At 39.5% G+C, this 14,961-nt stretch overlaps 1 protein-coding gene across 2 annotated transcripts in view; it reads right to left on the reverse strand.

The window, feature by feature from the left end:
- Window positions 1–3,524: 3,524 nt before the first annotated feature.
- Window positions 3,525–14,961, reverse strand: part of GLT1D1 (glycosyltransferase 1 domain containing 1) — a 1,067,503-nt gene continuing 1,056,066 nt past the window's right edge. For both annotated transcript variants that reach the window (XM_044068342.1, XM_044068341.1), the window contains exon 12: window positions 3,525–5,316. In XM_044068342.1, coding sequence (XP_043924277.1) covers window positions 5,170–5,316 — 147 coding nt within the window. In that variant the 3' untranslated portion in view covers window positions 3,525–5,169. The remainder of the gene's footprint in view (window positions 5,317–14,961) is intronic.

The raw sequence follows: 14,961 nt of genomic DNA on the forward strand, positions 1-14,961 counted from the left end.
ACCCAACCACATAAGGCTCCAAGATGTTACACATGGGAAATGATGACAGAGCATTTTATTTTTCAAGTAACAATTCAGATCAAAATGACTTCTCTGCTCTTGTGAGGAAGATCCAGTGGGATATGTCTAACATGTATAGGTCAAGGAGTAGGGAAAAGCTTGGAAGCAGTCTTTGAAACCTTAATTCACAAGCTGCTTCGTAAAGTGGCATCTAAGGGAGTACACAATACTCTATGGGCAAATCTAAGAATTTCTCTTTTGTTTCACGTGAGCCACAAAATGCCTTGAGAAAATAATTAATTACATCCTTTAATCTCAAAAATATTCTTCTGAATTGAATCTGTCACAGTATGACTACAGATTTATCTTTACTCAAGAACATACTTGCATACTTAATCACATGGGACATATTCCAAACTAAAAAGTGAAGGAATTTTACACTGCCTCATCCCTAGTTTATGTTCCTGATTCATTTTAACATAAAAAAGAATCTAGGTGGTGGGGGTTTAATGCTGATCATTAACAACTGTCACCCCTGGGATTCCGGATTTTGGCAAAGGCTCTTGCCAACCCCATAGTGCCTTTTTTAGGCAAGGCTCAAATTCTAAACCTACCACCCTAGAACACAACAAAGAAAAAAAAACTAAGGGTAATGCTGCTCAATGCCAGAAGTCTCAACCTCAAGATGCACGCACTCGAGGCCCTTCTCAGTATGGAGAACATTGATGTCTGTGCTGTGACAGAAACCTGGTTCAAGGCTCCTGAGAGCACCCCAGCACTATCAGGTTTTACCTCATACCATGCGTTCCGGCCCCAAAATCCGGACAATACCAAGAAAGGAGGGGGGGTATCCATATTCATCAAGGACACCCACACCTCAAGATTGGTGGCAACGCACGATGCATCGGAAACCATCCAGGTGCAATTAACCATAGGCAAGACTGCTCTGCAATTTGTAGCATGTTACAGGCCACCCTCGCAAACTCAGGAACCTCACATGGCTTTCCTGAAAACACTGGAGGGATAAATGTATCTCCGAACACCATCATACTAGGTGACTTCAACTACCCTAATATAGACTGGGAACACTACTCAAGCCCAAACACTCTAGCCCAAAAGTTCCTGGAATTCATAAACTCAAATGCCATGGAACAACTAGTCACCATCCCCACAAGAGGAGAAAACATACTTGATCTCATCATCACGAACATGGGAGCACAATGTTCAACACCGGAAGTATACCCCTCACTGGTGAGATCAGATCACAAACTAATCTCGCTGGAGGTCCTCATCCCGCCCCCACCCGAAATAAAAAAGACCACAGTAAAGAACTTCTCGAAAGCCAACTTCACACTTCCTAAAGACTAGTGTGGTCTCCTTTAAGGCCCCCGAGCCGGCGGTAAACATTACTCAAACTGCTGAATCACTTACAAATGCCTTCTACCAGCACCTGCAGGGCTGCATGGATCAGGCAATCCCAAGCAAAACAAAGACTCTTTGTACCAAAGGCAAGCGTCCAGTCTGGTGGACCCCAGCCATAAACAAACTCTACAACAAAAGGAGAAAGCTACTACAAGATAGAGCAAAATCCTTAAAAGGTAAGACACCGCTGATCACTATAAGTAAAAAGCTAAGAGCTCTCATAAAATCATCCAAAGCTAATTTTGAGAGAAAAATAGCTAAGGACTCAAAAGACAACCATAAGGCATTCTTTAGCTATGTCAGAAACCTAGGAGGAAACTCCCAGATATGCTCAGAATTAGTTCAAAATGATGTGAAGATTACTGATCCTACAGACATTGCCAACATACTGGCTGACAGGTTCAGTGCAAACTTCCCCTTCCCCCCCAAAAGGAGAGATATCTATACCAAATGATTGTAGCTCCCCAAACATCTCTAACGCCCAGGTGAGAACTGCTCTCTCCAAGGCAAAGAACACAGCATCCATGGGACCTGATGGTGTCCCCGGCTGTGTGCTCCATGAACTCAACGAGGAATTAAACCCGCAGTTAGGACAGCTGTTTAATCTTAGTCTCACCTCCGGATATGTACCCAGGGAGTGGCGCACAGCGACTGTGGTCCCACTTCACAAAGGCGGTGCCTCCACCGACCCTGGAAATTACCGTCCCATTAGTTTGACAAGCCTTATCTGCAAAGCCATGGAGAGGATCATAATGGATCTCATAAATAAAGACATAGGGAATTTGCAGACTTTGGATCCAACCCAGTTTGGCTTTGTCAAAGGCAGATCATGCCTTTTAAACTTGGTTGACTTTTTCGAAACAGTCACCAAAGCCATTGACGAGGGGAAGGCAGTCCATACAGCCTACCTCGACCTGGCGAAGGCTTTCAATACAATACCCCACTCGGGTATCATTGAAAAACTCATCAACTTAAATGTAAACCCATACATCACAAGATGGGTTGCAAACTGGCTGAGTGACAGAACCCACAGGGTCAGAGTTGCTAGCGCCATGTCAGACTCAAAGCCTGTCACAAGTGGTGTCCCACAGGGCTCAGTCCTGGGCCCACTCTTGTTTGGCATCTACTTTTCTGAAGTACAAGCAAACACAGGAGGGTTATGGCTGACAAAGTTTGCAGATGACTGCAAACTGGGCGCCGTAGTCGAAAACACATCTGAGACAGATATCCTTCAGAAGGGTCTCACAGAAACGGATAACTGGTGCCAGAGCCATGGCCTAAAGTTAAATGCCAAGAAATGCATAGTCATACCCTTCGGGAAAAACAAGGTCACCCCTAGCTACCATATAGGTGGCAATCCACTGATCACAGAAGAAGTTATCAGGGACCTGGGGACCCAGGTTGACAGTAGCCTTTCATTCGACACTCATATTGCTAAAGTAGTTAGGAAGACCTTCTACATTGCCCACCTTATCATGAAGGGATTCACATCTAGATCAAGGGAGGTCATAGTCTCCCTATACTCATCACTCATCAGACCAATGATTGAGTACAATGCCCCATTCCGAATGTATCTGACCCGACACTTGCAGCAGCTGGAGAGGCCACAAAAGTTCCTCACCAAAAGGATAAAGGGTCTCAAAAATCTGTCTTATGCTGCCCGACTGAAAGAACTCCAGCTCTATTCAGTTGCTTACCGCTTGCTCAGAGGTGACCTGTGCCTGACATACAAGGCCATGTCAAACCCAGATTTGATGAACATGCTTCACCTCAAAAAATCTAGATCCCTCAGAGCCACAAGGACAGGAGACTTAAACCTCGACACGGTTATTAATAGGACGTGCTGGAGGGATAGATTCATCACCCAAAGACTCCCTATGCTGTGGAACAAAATCCCGGTATATGTGAGGCAGAGCACCTCGCTGGCCTTGTTCAAGAGGAATCTTGACCAATGGATGGGAGATCGCAGATATACCCCAGGGGTTACCTCAGTGTCACTGCTCGACAGAAGCACAGCAAAATAATGGGCATAGTTTCTCCAAACTAAAGGGGTGGCGTAAGCCACAAAACTATGGGCTAGGCTTGTAAATGCCCTCGGGCAGATAGCCTAGTATGAACCTATGAACTCTGAGAAACACCGTCAGTTTTATGCTGGATAGTCTACAAGATACTGTCTAACACAGCCCACTACAGTTAATCCACCTCACTAGTATATAAGAAGATCTGCAGACTAGTAGCACAAGGTTCTCAAGTGTCACAGAAAGAATATAAAAATCCTTTACATGGAACCATGAATAACCAGGATGTCTATATTTTTATTCTTGTTTGCCCCTTCTCTTTCCTTTCTTCCACTACAAAGAACCCGACTTTTATGTGCTTATCTAAGACTCCTGAAGATGGAATCTATGTGTTATATTATCAGAACTAATACAGATGTATCAGACTACTGCACTATTACAGAAATAATAATCTGAATTTACAAGATTCTTTTCAAGCTAACAATAAGATCAAGGTGGCGTGTCTTATAGTGTTTGTAGTCACCCTAGCTATACTTAGGATGATCACTTTCAATACAGTCGTGGGAAATAGCTTGCTCACATGAAAGTTCTAAAAAAGATTATTGGTTTTATCAGTTCCACTGAAAATTCATAAATGTCAAAGCTAGAAATCTTAATGGGAAATAATTAAGAGACACACTATCAGTGTTCTGATGTGGTTAGTGGATACATCACTGAAGATAACAGGTCACAGCTTCAATAATAAAGTAGGAATGAGAATAAGAAAGCCAGAAGCCATCAGCAGAACCACTAAGAAAAGGTGAAATACAACTATAGAAAAACATTACTCTGTATGAGTTCAACAGAGACAGTGTAACACAATTTGTGGTAGAATATGGGAAGAACATCAACAATGATGGCTTACCAAGGAAGCACAGAAAATGCGGTGGTGGATCGGTAAGGGGGGGCGTCTCACTCTTTTTGTTAATGATCTGACCTTTATGCACCTCTCTTTACAACTATTTTGGGAATCAGAGATTTGGACCCTATTCAGATCACTGACGAATCAAAAAAAAAAACCAACAACAACAATAATAATAATAAATAAAAGCAAACAGATATGAATCAAGCTGGTAAACCTTTCAGTCAGTCTCAGAACTTTACAGGAAGTAAACCTGAATTAATACAAAGTTTTCAGATTTCAAAACTAAGCATCGGACTCAGATTCAGCAGCTACAAAGACAATGGCTGTTGTTTTTGAAAATCTTATTTATGTACTGAAAGCAGTAAAAAACAGAAAGCAATGAGGTAATTCTAGGTGCAACATTTTAGCATTCACACACACACACACACACACACACACACACACACACACACACACACAAAACAACGGTAACAGGCTACACAACAAAGTCATGAAGTAGAATGACACGAGTTGAGAAAGAAGTATGATGCTGACATGAGCGGCCCCTAGTTGAATACTTAACACCATTAATATTCTACAGAAAGTATTCCTTATCTATAAGGATTATCCACACTTTAAAACAATAAATATTCAATTGAGATTTTCCTACAAAAATATCTTTAAACAGGAAAGCATGGTGTAGAAACTGCAAATATCAATCATCTTTTACAGTATCTCTTTAAAAGTTTACATTTATGCACACTTTGATCATTCAATACTAACATACATTTAAATGGATTTCATACAAAAAAAAACAGCAGCATTTTTCATTAGTTTTGTTAGCTGTCACTGAAGGCTTAAGATAAGTCTTTGGTAAGCCATTCTTTCAGATTCTGCAGAGTGATGTTTCTTTACATATTCTCTTGCATTTGAAACAATTCCTTTTTTAAAATCTGGGCAACACATCAGTCTTTTGGACAGTTTAACAAACTCCTGAAACGAAAAGCATATTGTCAAACATAACTGTTTCAAAAAGATAATGTAATCAAATTTCACTTTATGCATCCCACAACATTAACTGGGAATTGTATAAAACAAAAAAGGGTCTCATCTGCAGAAAGAACAGACTACAAAACATTCAGCTCAAGTTTAACCAAAGCACAATGTAAAGTGTATTAAAGACAATATATTTTTCCCTTGTGAAAAGTGAACTGCATGCTTGTTTTCATATCATTCAGTTGCTCTAGATGTTTAGATTTAGCACCTCTAATAACAGATAAAATGAGTACTGTACGTTAACTGAGCATTTACTTTGCTATAGCTTTTTAATTAATTATAGAAAAATAATACATTCTGTCAAACAAATTTTGGAAAACCAGATACACCACAGTAAATGTATCTATGATTTTGGGAAGACAGCTGATACTACTTAAAGTAATACCGCTAAAAATTACACATGCATGTGTGGCATGCATCATGCTTTTCCAGAACTTTTCCAGAACAACACATGTCTGAATCAAAACAGACAACCATACAGTATGCTACAGCACATTGCATCTGATACATCAATTTAACTTGCAATTTAATTAAATGTGATCATCAGATTAAACTGTACTTCAAAATGAAGGCAACTGTACTGTGCCTGTAAGCCAAAGAAGACTAGACTACCTAACCTTCTGGGTGGCTACTTGCCCGAAATTAACATAAAGGGTGGAGGCCAGCCCAAAGGCAAGCAGGCTGAGGTGAGGGGCTGGTCTGATGTGCTGGAACTGGCACATGGGGTCACATGGGCATGGACAACACAGCGGCATAGGGGACAGCATGCACACACAAGCTCCAGTGGTCTGCAGGAGGTTATCCTCTTCATAAAAAGGTTAGGCTCATAGGCAAATGTTGGTGAGCCCTCAAAAGGCAAGTGGATTTTGGCACAGTATGATCTGCTCGGCAGCTCGGCACAAAAGAATGAATAGGCTCGGGTCCAGTAGGGGCAGACACAATAGGTGGTAGGTGGAGAGGGGAAGCACACAGAAAAATCATTTACTTTGCTTCTCATTTGTTTTGGGAAAACATGTTGTCTCACACTGAAAATAAACCCAATGAATGATAATCTGCCATTATCAACCACGCAAAACTGCCATACCTGATAATGAACTGACCAAACATATTCCTGGCAAAAATAAAGGCTACCCCTGTTGAATCATAAATAATATGTGCCTTCCTCATTCCTTAATGCAATGAACCTGATATCACTATGTTTTGCATGAAGCTCAGAAGTCTGAGGTACCAGTATAAAGGACAGGAGTACAATCACCATTTTGGACAAAACAGTCTCAAATGGCATATTTTTCAGTGTCATTTTCATAACACGGAATCACCTAAAACTCCTATAACGGGGGGGGGGCTGTACTTCAGGCACCCCCCCTTCATTAAATCAGTTCTGAAGCTGGTTATCTCAGAGAAGAGGAGGTCCCCAAACAGTCCCATTTTTGATGAATCCCACCACTCAGTCTGCAAAACTGTAAACACACATCACTGATGACTTCTTGTAAGTATAATATGAACTTTGTATGTAACAAGAGTACTAATAAACTCAATTGTATAGTCTACTTATGTATGATGACAAAATGCACTATGTCTGACTTTTTGTTTTACCTGCGCTGAGCCTGAAAATGGACCATCTGGAACAGCATTCTACCCTAGTTAAAAAAAGAATACTTAAATAAATAAAAAAGGTCCTGGAGAATAAATGAATGTAATACTACTGGAGAATAACTTCTGATAGATGTACTGTTTACTTTTCTCATGAAGAAATCCTCCCTTTCAGTCTTCCATACAATATGGATAAATCTATTCCACTATCCAGTGTTAATACTACTACCCTATCTAGATTTAATATTGGTTTTCTATTCGTAAATTTATTAAACCTTTCAATACAACTCTAACATGTTGGCAAAAGGAGACTGCACATCTACTTGATCTACCTAAGTGCTACAGCAAGCAGGATAGCTATTTCCTCCTCTTTCCATGTTCTTCACTCCAGCTTTCTCTCCTTGTATGCCCTGTTCCTTCTATCCAGCCTAATCATAGGTTAGTACTAAGCTAACTGCCCTTGCGAGCCATTTTAAGCCTAGCCAATTATCCCTTGTGAAACTCAAACCCTGCACCTTGTGTTTGTAAGGCAAACACCTTAACCATTAGGCCACCCTCCCAACAATTCATCCCTTTAAAACCTGTTGTACCAGTACTATGGCCCCTTCTCATCCTTTCTAGCCACAAAATCTCAAGTCCCATATTTTGTTCCTCATAAACATTCATCCCATCTGTCATACATTGCTGGCTGCCTTTGTTAGTCCTCCCTCCAGTAGTGTGACCCTTTTCTTTGTATAAAGCTACAGACATTTGCACAGCACTCCAGATCTGCTCTTACAAGAAGTTAAAAGAAAGGTGTAATCCCCTTCTTATCTGTGGTTGCTGCACCCCTGGGCTTATATTCCAATGTTCGCATTACTCTTGCTGACATCCTACAGCACTCCCAAAGGTTCATGCTTTCCACATCAGCTCATTCTCCAAATCTGAGTTTTTAAGGGTTGCACCCATAAATCATACACTACATTCTCCAGATGTGTTGTCATGTACTTGGAGGAACTGAAGAGAAGTTATCACCTCTGACCATAGGCCTCAGGAACAAAATGAAAGCTTAGAAAACACTGAGTGTAACATAAATAATATATGTGGAAAAGCCATGTAATAGAACAGTCAAAATCAGAATAATGATGGCACTATTTACATAGCATGTGACTATGTTTCCAAATGAAAAAAGAAACTATCAGACTCTGAAAAGGAAGTGCATCACTCTGTTTCTTTTTCCACTAATCAGGGACCATGAACATCTAGACTATCAAAAATGGAAAAGAGGGTAAAAGCCTTCCAGTTTATATATTCTGTTTGCAAAAGAGGGCAGAAACCACACTTGTGCTTCATACTTTCAGCAAATCAAGACTCAGCAGTTAATGATATAACTCTTTAATGTGACATACTGACTATAAAAAAAGGGACGTTACTTTTATCTGCAGCCAAAGTAGCAAAAATACAAACAACTTATATTTATTCACCTTACCAGTAAATCTGCCTGAATGCTTTGTGCTTAATTAAGTAAAGGTTGTACGTATCTGCGTGCATGTGTGCGGGGGAAGAGAATCCTTCACAGTGAAAACGTTATACTTTGGAGTGCCCTAATCCATGATGATCATGACAAGACACCAATCCCTAATCCAACTGGCATGGACTGGCAGAACTAGTGCAATCACTTTCCCTGGAATAAGGAAAGGTGACAGAATGGCAACCTGGTCTGTGTCCATTGTCAGACCCAGAATGCCGTTCTACACATGTTGTATGTCTAAGTGCCATCGTTTTTGTTTACTACCGTGCCATGGTCTGTTGTCAAACCTATGCTGAAGATATTCTGGTCTCAACTCTCCTTGCAGAGCTTTTTGTGTCAAGAACATTGTCTAAAGCTCAAAAAGGTATATGTAGATTCTCCACTACAGGGACTCTACTTACTGTGGGAAAACAGAGGCCAAACAAGTTCTCCAACCTGATACCACTAAAACACAAAATATTGCCTTTGGAACACCAGTAGCAGAAATAAGCAGTCCGTAGGTGTAACTTTTAATAAATCACAGCAAGTAAAACACAATAGTTTAGCGCTTTCGTTCAAACACCTTGACTTCATCAGAACTGAAGACATAAAACTTCTAGTGCAATTTATATGTACTCAAATTAAATCATTTAACATGCCCGAATAAAAAAGCCTTTTCAATAACACAATCAAGGCTAAACACTTAAATAATATGTTTAAATAATGTACAAAAATGCACATGCTATAATTTTGCTGCTCTCAATCTTAAAACTGGACATTGGTTTTACAAAAATGTTTATTTTTCAAGTTATTTATGTCCTTACATTTTCATATTTCATGTTTATATTTTACATGTTGGTTTTAATAGTACTGTATCTTTCAGTACGCCTTGATTGCTTTATTGAAAAGGCTTTTTTATTGGTGGATTTTAAATTATCACTTAACCTGAGAATATATATTGCACTAGACGTTTTATGTCTTTAGTTCTGATGAAGTTCAAGGTGTTTGAACAAAAGCATTAATCTATTGTGTTTTACTTGCTGTGATTTATTAAAAATGTAGGATTACACCTATGCACTACTTATTTCTGCTACTGGTGTTCCAAAGCTAGTGTTTTGTGTTTTAGTGGTACTTGGTTCTGCTTTTGCTTTTTATTCTCCAACCTGATAGCAAACTATCTGTCATCCTGAAGTACAACTGCTTCTGAAAGAGGAAGGGAAGGTCTATACTAAGATCGTCAGAGACAGTCTAGCACTCAAGAGTGCAGTGAATACAGAAGAAAAAGATCCATGGGGTGGGATAGCTTTGGTTCCTCACCATTCACTGCCACTCCCGTATCCTCATATATACAAATCGAACCTGTGAATACTGTAGTTTTCATAAAGTCCAAAAGATGCAGGAATTTGCACAGATGACCGGCCAATCTTTGTAAATATGTAAATACAAATTGGAAATATAGTTAACCTTTGAAATAAACTGAATTGAACTGCTACCTAGGAAATGCTTACGGTATGGAAAGCCACCCAATTATCACCTTTCCCTCCCTACAAGAGTTTCATTCCACCTGGGCTGAGCCTGAAAATGGTCCACCTGGATCAATATTCTACCCTAGTTAATAAAGAATAAATAAAGGTCCTTTACAGGTATGTAGCTCTCTTTCTTTTCAGATTCTTCCCCAGCTCCTAATTAGGAAACTATCAGACACTATTCAATCTATAGTGGAATATCAAGATGGCCCTGTACTATGACTCTGTGCAGTACAACAAAACTTTTAGTTATGTACTCACCATAACTTCAGATGTTTGGGATCCATCTCGCCTACATTCTGACTGATGGGTTCGGAGCCGATCCCTCGGCTCCGACTCGGCACGCTTATGCCAAAGAGCGAAGTCTCTTATTGGCTGAGCTTACTATATCCCAGGATGCACCACTACCAGTCCCCCAGATCTAGTTTGTCCGCATACATGCACACATGCACGCCTTGCTTATATAACATCGTCAGATGAAACAAGATAAACAGTAGAACTCAAAACCGTTCAATCTCTTCTGATCTCCAAGGCAGGGGGAAGGAGGGTGGGTTTAGGAATGTGGCGAGATGGATCCCAAACATCTGAAGTTATGGTGAGTACATAACTAAAAGATGTTATGTGATCCTATCTCGCTACATTCTGACTGATGGGACAGCGTCCCTAGCACCTGAACCCTGGGTGGCTCACTGGAAAACACTCCTGAGTACCGTGGAACCAAATGAAGCTCGTCCTCTAGATGCCACATCCAATTTGTAGTGGGAAATGAAAGTGTGCAGATTGGACCAAGTAGCATAGCACAAATTTCCGATATAGCGAGCTTGGAATGAAAAGCTATAGAAGTAGCCATAGCCCTGGTAGAATGAGCTTTGATGGATGTTGTAAGTTGCTTATTCGAAGAAGAATAAGCCTGAGTTATACAATCTCTGATCCATTTGGAGATAGTAGCTTTTGTGATGGTTTGGCCCAATTTATTATCTGAGAAGGACACAAACAACTGGTCTGACTTATGAAGTTGCTGAGTCCTGTCTAAATAGAAGCGTAATTGCCTGTGAACATCCAATTTATGGAGAGTGTATTCTGCTTCATTGGAGAATTTTGGGAAGAAAACTGGTAGCTCCAGAGATTGGGGTCGCCATGCGGTGCCAGTATTGCAAACCTGGTAATGGCACGATGGGAAAGGTTTACAATCTTAGACAAAGAGGAGAGTAACAATAAAATCACGTTCTATACGAGATTCCTCGACGATATTTTCATGGTAGTTGAAACTGATGCTGAAGGGGTGATCAACTTACTGGCTGACTTTAATGGAAGTACTGATTTTTTACAGTTTACATGTAATTCAAGTATGGATGACATCAGTTACTTGGATGTAAACTTGAAAAAAGATTACTTAAACCAGAGATATGTGGCAACTATACATAGGAAGGAGACGTATTCTAATACTTTTCTCCATTTCTCTAGTTGCCACCCGTTGTCCCAGAAAAAGGGAGTTGTTAAAGGTCAGCATGTTAGGGCAGCAAGGATGGTTACACTTGATAGTGATTTTTTGGATGAATGTAAACTTCTTGAGAAGTTTTTTGTACAGAGGGGTTATCCAATAGATTTCATTGATAAAATTGCATCAGAAGTAAAAAATAAAAGATGGGAAGGGTTTTATTCCCCAATATTAGGGTCACTGCAAACAACAAATAATAGACAAGTGGAAAATGGTAGGGAAGAAATGCGCTTAAATTTCAGTTGCAGTTTTATTACTTGTTTTAATTTAGATGCAATTGATATTAAAAACATCTTGAACAAAAATTGGCAACTTTTGACATCGGACAGTGGCTTTGGTGATATTTTACCAGAGAAACCGAAATTGGTTTATAGAAGAAATCAAAACTTTAAAGAAATTTTGCAGAGTAAAAAACCTAAGGCCAGATTTAATGGTGGCATGACGAAATGCAATATGTGTAATTTCTGTAAATATGTCGAAGAAGGTAATACTTTTGAAATTAGGAATAGAATGTATAAAATAGTTGATAAATTTAATTGTAGTAGCCGACAAGTTGTTTACATGGCAAAATGTGATAAATGTTTAGCCTTTTATATAGGAAAAACAGACAGAAAACTGCATGAGAGAATCTACGAGCATATCTACAGTATTAGGAGGACTAAATTGGATAATGCCCTTGCTAGACATTGCCATTCAAATGTTGATCATAGTTTTAAGTTTAAGGTTATTGATCAGGTACGACCTGATTGTAGATGTACATATGAGCCATTAAAACTTGAAGAGAAAGAATTGATATGGCAATTGTCAACAAATGCAAACCAACCACCTGGACTAAATGAAATGACTTCTATAAAATGTATTTTAAGGTTAAAAAATTTAGAAAGGTAACACCTATACATTGATATAAGGTGTAAATTTTGTTAAAATTTTGTTGTATTCCATTTGTTTGTTGCTTTTATTTTGTATTCCACTTAATGCAAAATACTGGTATAATATAATGAAATAATATAATATAATAAAATGAAATATTAAAAATAATCATGATATATCGATTAATGGTAGGGTAACACGTGTATGTCTTTATAATATAAATATATATGTATATATATACATACACGTGTAATATAGATTGAATAAATAAATATACGATAATAAATATATAATTTTAATACATTTTTTAATGTTTTGTAATTTATGATATTATACTAATATTTATAAATTATTTATAAATTAATTATTGAACAATTATTAGATAATTATTAAATAATCATTAAATATTTGTCCAAACATTAATTGTGTACTTGTGGGCTCGCTGTTCTGTACCTGAATGCCTAGTTAGAATTTGTATTGATTTTAGAGTTGATTTAAAGCAATAAACTTTCTTGTTTAAGAATAAGTTCCCCTTGGTAGAAAAATGTTAGAAAATGTTTTCAAATAGAGTAGAAAATTTGTTGAAAATTAAAATGAAAAGGTTTTAAAGAAAGTTTTAGGAGATTTTAAAGTTTTTTATATATCTATGATTTTACTTAATGTTAGTGTTGTATAATGACACATGTAGCAAAGTTTTTTATCAAACAAGATAGGGGGTTTTGTTTTGTGTCCCTTGTTATGGTTAATAAAGGGTTAAAAAATGGTTAACAGAATCAATTAAACACTAATAATCTGCTAATTACATATGGAACTGCTATATAAATGTAACACACACAGTGGTTTTTTGTCTTCTGAGGAAGTTGCAATATTTTGTAGCGACGAAAAGTGTACGAGTACTGTGCACACTTTAAGACTGTGGTTTATACTGTGAATAAAGTGGCTGTTATTGGATTACTTTCAGCTGTTCGGTTCACTGTTTTCTGAGCTCCAGAGATTGTTGGAGACAGAAACTAGAACAGACCTTTGGGACAAAGGATGGATTTGGCCTAAGTGAAACTCTATCCTTGTGGAAAATCAAGTACGGTGGCTTAATAGACAGGGCTTGAAGCTCTGAAACCCTTCTTGCAGAAGTAATTGCAACTAAGAAGGCAGTTTTCCAAGACAGATATTTTAACTCACATGTAGCAGCCGGTTCAAAAGGGGAAGATGTTAATGCGCGAAGCACCAAATCAAGATCCCACGGAGGTGCAGGATGAAAAATTGGGGGTCTTAATAGGCTCGCACCTTTAATGAAAGTTTTGCATAGTCTGTTGCTCATCAAAGGAGGATCCATGGATTCGTGGAATTTAGAGATAGCCGCTAGTTGGACTTTAATAGTTGAGACAGAAGATCCTTGATTAAACAGGGATGTTAAGAATTTCAAAACCTCTGGGACAGGAGCATAGATAGGGTCTAAGCCCTTGAGTTGAGCCCAGATAGCAAACCTCTTCCACTTACTGAGGTACAATTTGTTAGTGGTGGGTTTGTGGGCGAAGATAAAATGTGAACAACTTCCGGGTCTAATGTGTGCTTTCTAACTAAAGTCGGAAGTGGAGGAGCCAAGCTGTCAATTTCAAAGATTGAAGGGACTGATGCCGATGTCCCAACTGATGGATTAGCAAGTCCGGAATTAGGTCTAAAGTCCACGGATCGTCCACCGCATGCTTCTTCACCTAGCGCAACCGTACCTGACGAGTCCAGTTTGGGGTAATCAGTATAATTGAGGACCCCAATTGAGAAGCTTTTGAATAACGTTGGGTAGAAGTGGAATTGGAGGAAAGGCATAAAGTAGCCCTGTTGGCCAAGGTTGTGCTAGAGCATCCATAGCTGGTACTCCCTGATGTGGGATCAAGGAGAAGAACCTTTGGCACTTGGTGTTTAGTGGAGTTGCAAATAGGTCGCAGCACGGCGTCCCCATCTCCTGAAAACCTGAGCTGCTACTGTGTGGTTTAGAGACCACTCGTGAGGAGAGAGAATTGTCCTGCTCAATTTGTCTGCCAATATATTTGACCTTCCCGGGATGTGCGTCGCTACCAACAAGCGGTTGGTAGCTACAGCCCATTCCCACACTCTCATGGCCTCTCTGCAAAGGGGTACGATCTGGTCCCTCCTTGTTTGTTCAGATACCAGACCACCGACATGTTGTCTGTGTGGATGGCGATGATGCCCTGAGGAAGAAACTCATGTAAGGCCTGTAGGGATAGAAGTACAGCCCTCATCTCCAACACGTTGATGTGGAGAAGAGCTTCGTCTGGACGCCAGGAGCCCTGAACTAGCCTGCCCAGACAATGCCCCCCCCCACCCTATCTGGGAGGCATCTGTCGTCAGGGTAACCACTGGAGAGGGAAGAACAAAAGGGTTTCCTTGATCCAAATTGGATGTCTGAAGCCACCAGCGAAGGTCCCTTTTGCATATTTCCGTAATCATGATGTGATGATTGAGGGGGAAGATCCTGAAAGGACCATTGCGTTGACAATAGCCACTGAAGAATCCTCATGTGCAATCTTGCCAGAGGAACTAAAAGAACCGTGGCAGACATTGAGCCTAAAACTTGTAGAACCATCCTG

The sequence above is a fragment of the Protopterus annectens genome, chromosome 4.part0 (genome assembly GCF_019279795.1).
Source record: "Protopterus annectens isolate FY-2018-M chromosome 4.part0, PAN1.0, whole genome shotgun sequence".
Lineage (NCBI taxonomy): Eukaryota > Metazoa > Chordata > Ceratodontiformes > Protopteridae > Protopterus > Protopterus annectens.